At 37.2% G+C, this 1711-nt stretch overlaps 1 gene segment (V, D, J or C); it reads right to left on the bottom strand.

Annotated features, from left to right (window-relative positions):
- Positions 1 to 453: 453 nt before the first annotated feature.
- LOC134612141 (T cell receptor alpha variable 38-2/delta variable 8-like) lies at positions 454 to 1128 on the bottom strand. The segment is given in 2 exon segments: positions 454 to 851; positions 1081 to 1128. Coding segments are annotated over 2 exon segments (441 nt in total).
- Between the last annotated feature and the right edge of the window lie 583 nt (positions 1129 to 1711).

Below are 1711 nucleotides of genomic sequence, written 5' to 3'. Positions count from 1 at the left end.
TACATGTTAAGATTTATATGATAAGAAGACTCACTATAATCATAGCCAGTGGTTGTTTTGCCAAGAGTTTTAAGTGGACATATTATAGCTGATTATCTTTCCTATGTTGTCTATAAGGTAATCTTGGGGGAAAAAAATGAATCCTACCACACCATCTCCTCAACTTTGCACATTTGCATGTAATATTAAAGTCAATAGTTACACTGACCTCTACTTTTGTTACTGACATGTATTATTTGTACAATCGCTAACATTTTTTTCACTTTATACTTTAACACTGGGTGCGAATGGCTGGCCCATTTTCAAAGGAACAAATTTTATATTTATATACTTGTGAGTAACTTTAATGAATTATAACATATATGTGCAACTTGATTCACAGAGTAGAGATTTTCACTAAACAAGTATGTAAATACATATTCAATAGAAAGGAAGAGAAAAACATGAAAACAGTCAGTGTGAACTGGGTATATATATAAAGACATGTGTCAGCACCTTGGACAGAGTCAGAGCTTCTTGTACAGTGCAGTCTGCAGTCACAGACACTGTGGCACTCAGAGCACAATAATACACCCCAGAGTCAGACACTGTGACATCAGAAATCTTCAGGTAGGTAGATTTGGCCTCTTTATCCAGTTTGGATGCATACTTGCTATCAGATTCTGTCTCTTTATTGGTGTATGATGCTCTCTGTAAGATATAGTTAAGGGGCTTCCCAGCGTGTTGAATATACCAGAACAGATCAGCGTTGCTGGTGGTTGTTTCATATTCACAGTCAAATGTAGCCGGACCTCCCTCCATGACTGATAATTCAGCGGGTGTCTGTGTAACCTTATCTGAATAGGAGAAACCTGAAATTACAACAAAAATGGAATATGTTAAATTCTCAGATGAAAACAACAACAACAAAAAGAGTCCTACAAGGTGGATATTGTTAGCACATGAAAGGTGCAATGGGATTCACAAACTAATAGTGATCTATACTGTGTGAAATCAATGTATCATTCATATAGCTTAAAACACTGACATATTTATATTACACAAAACAAAACATGTATTAACTAATAAAACAAATCTTACCTAATACACACACGCACAGCAATAAACTTAAACACAGCTTCATCTTGAGCAATCAAGGTTCAGAATGAAGGCTTAAATCGTAACAAAGGCTTTTGAGAAACAGGAAAATGGGAGGAGTCTCTAAACTGGGTTGCTGCATGTTTGTCTTCACAATCATGGTATGTTACTAAGCTTAGAAAAATGGTTGTAGCACATTTAGTAAAGTCACTTTGGTAAAGAGCTGTTCTAATACTCAAATTCATAACAAATCACTTAAAAGTAAACTGAAGTGTGCAGATCAATCTACAAAATTACTTAAAGGACACTGAAGGCACCCAAGACCAGTTCAGTTTATTGAAGTGATCTGGGTGCACTGTCCTAGGACTTGTAACACTGTAACTGTAATTATAGCAGTTTTTGATAAACTACAATCATTACCCTGCAGGGTTAACTCCACCTCTAGTGACTATCAAATCTATACTATCACAAGGCCACTAGAGGGACTTCCTGGTGGTTAGGCAACATTTGGGGTTATACAATGCTATACTACGGGGGAAGTTCTAATACAATCAAGGAGCTCACCACACATGCGCATTGGATCCCCCTGCTGGCTGACGTTGGCAGAGTAGGAGCAGAGACAGAGCCTGAACCA

Source organism: Pelobates fuscus, chromosome 5, assembly GCF_036172605.1.
Source record: "Pelobates fuscus isolate aPelFus1 chromosome 5, aPelFus1.pri, whole genome shotgun sequence".
Lineage (NCBI taxonomy): Eukaryota > Metazoa > Chordata > Amphibia > Anura > Pelobatidae > Pelobates > Pelobates fuscus.
Note: the sequence above shows the minus strand (reverse complement) of the source record. Positions and strands in the feature narration are given on the sequence as shown.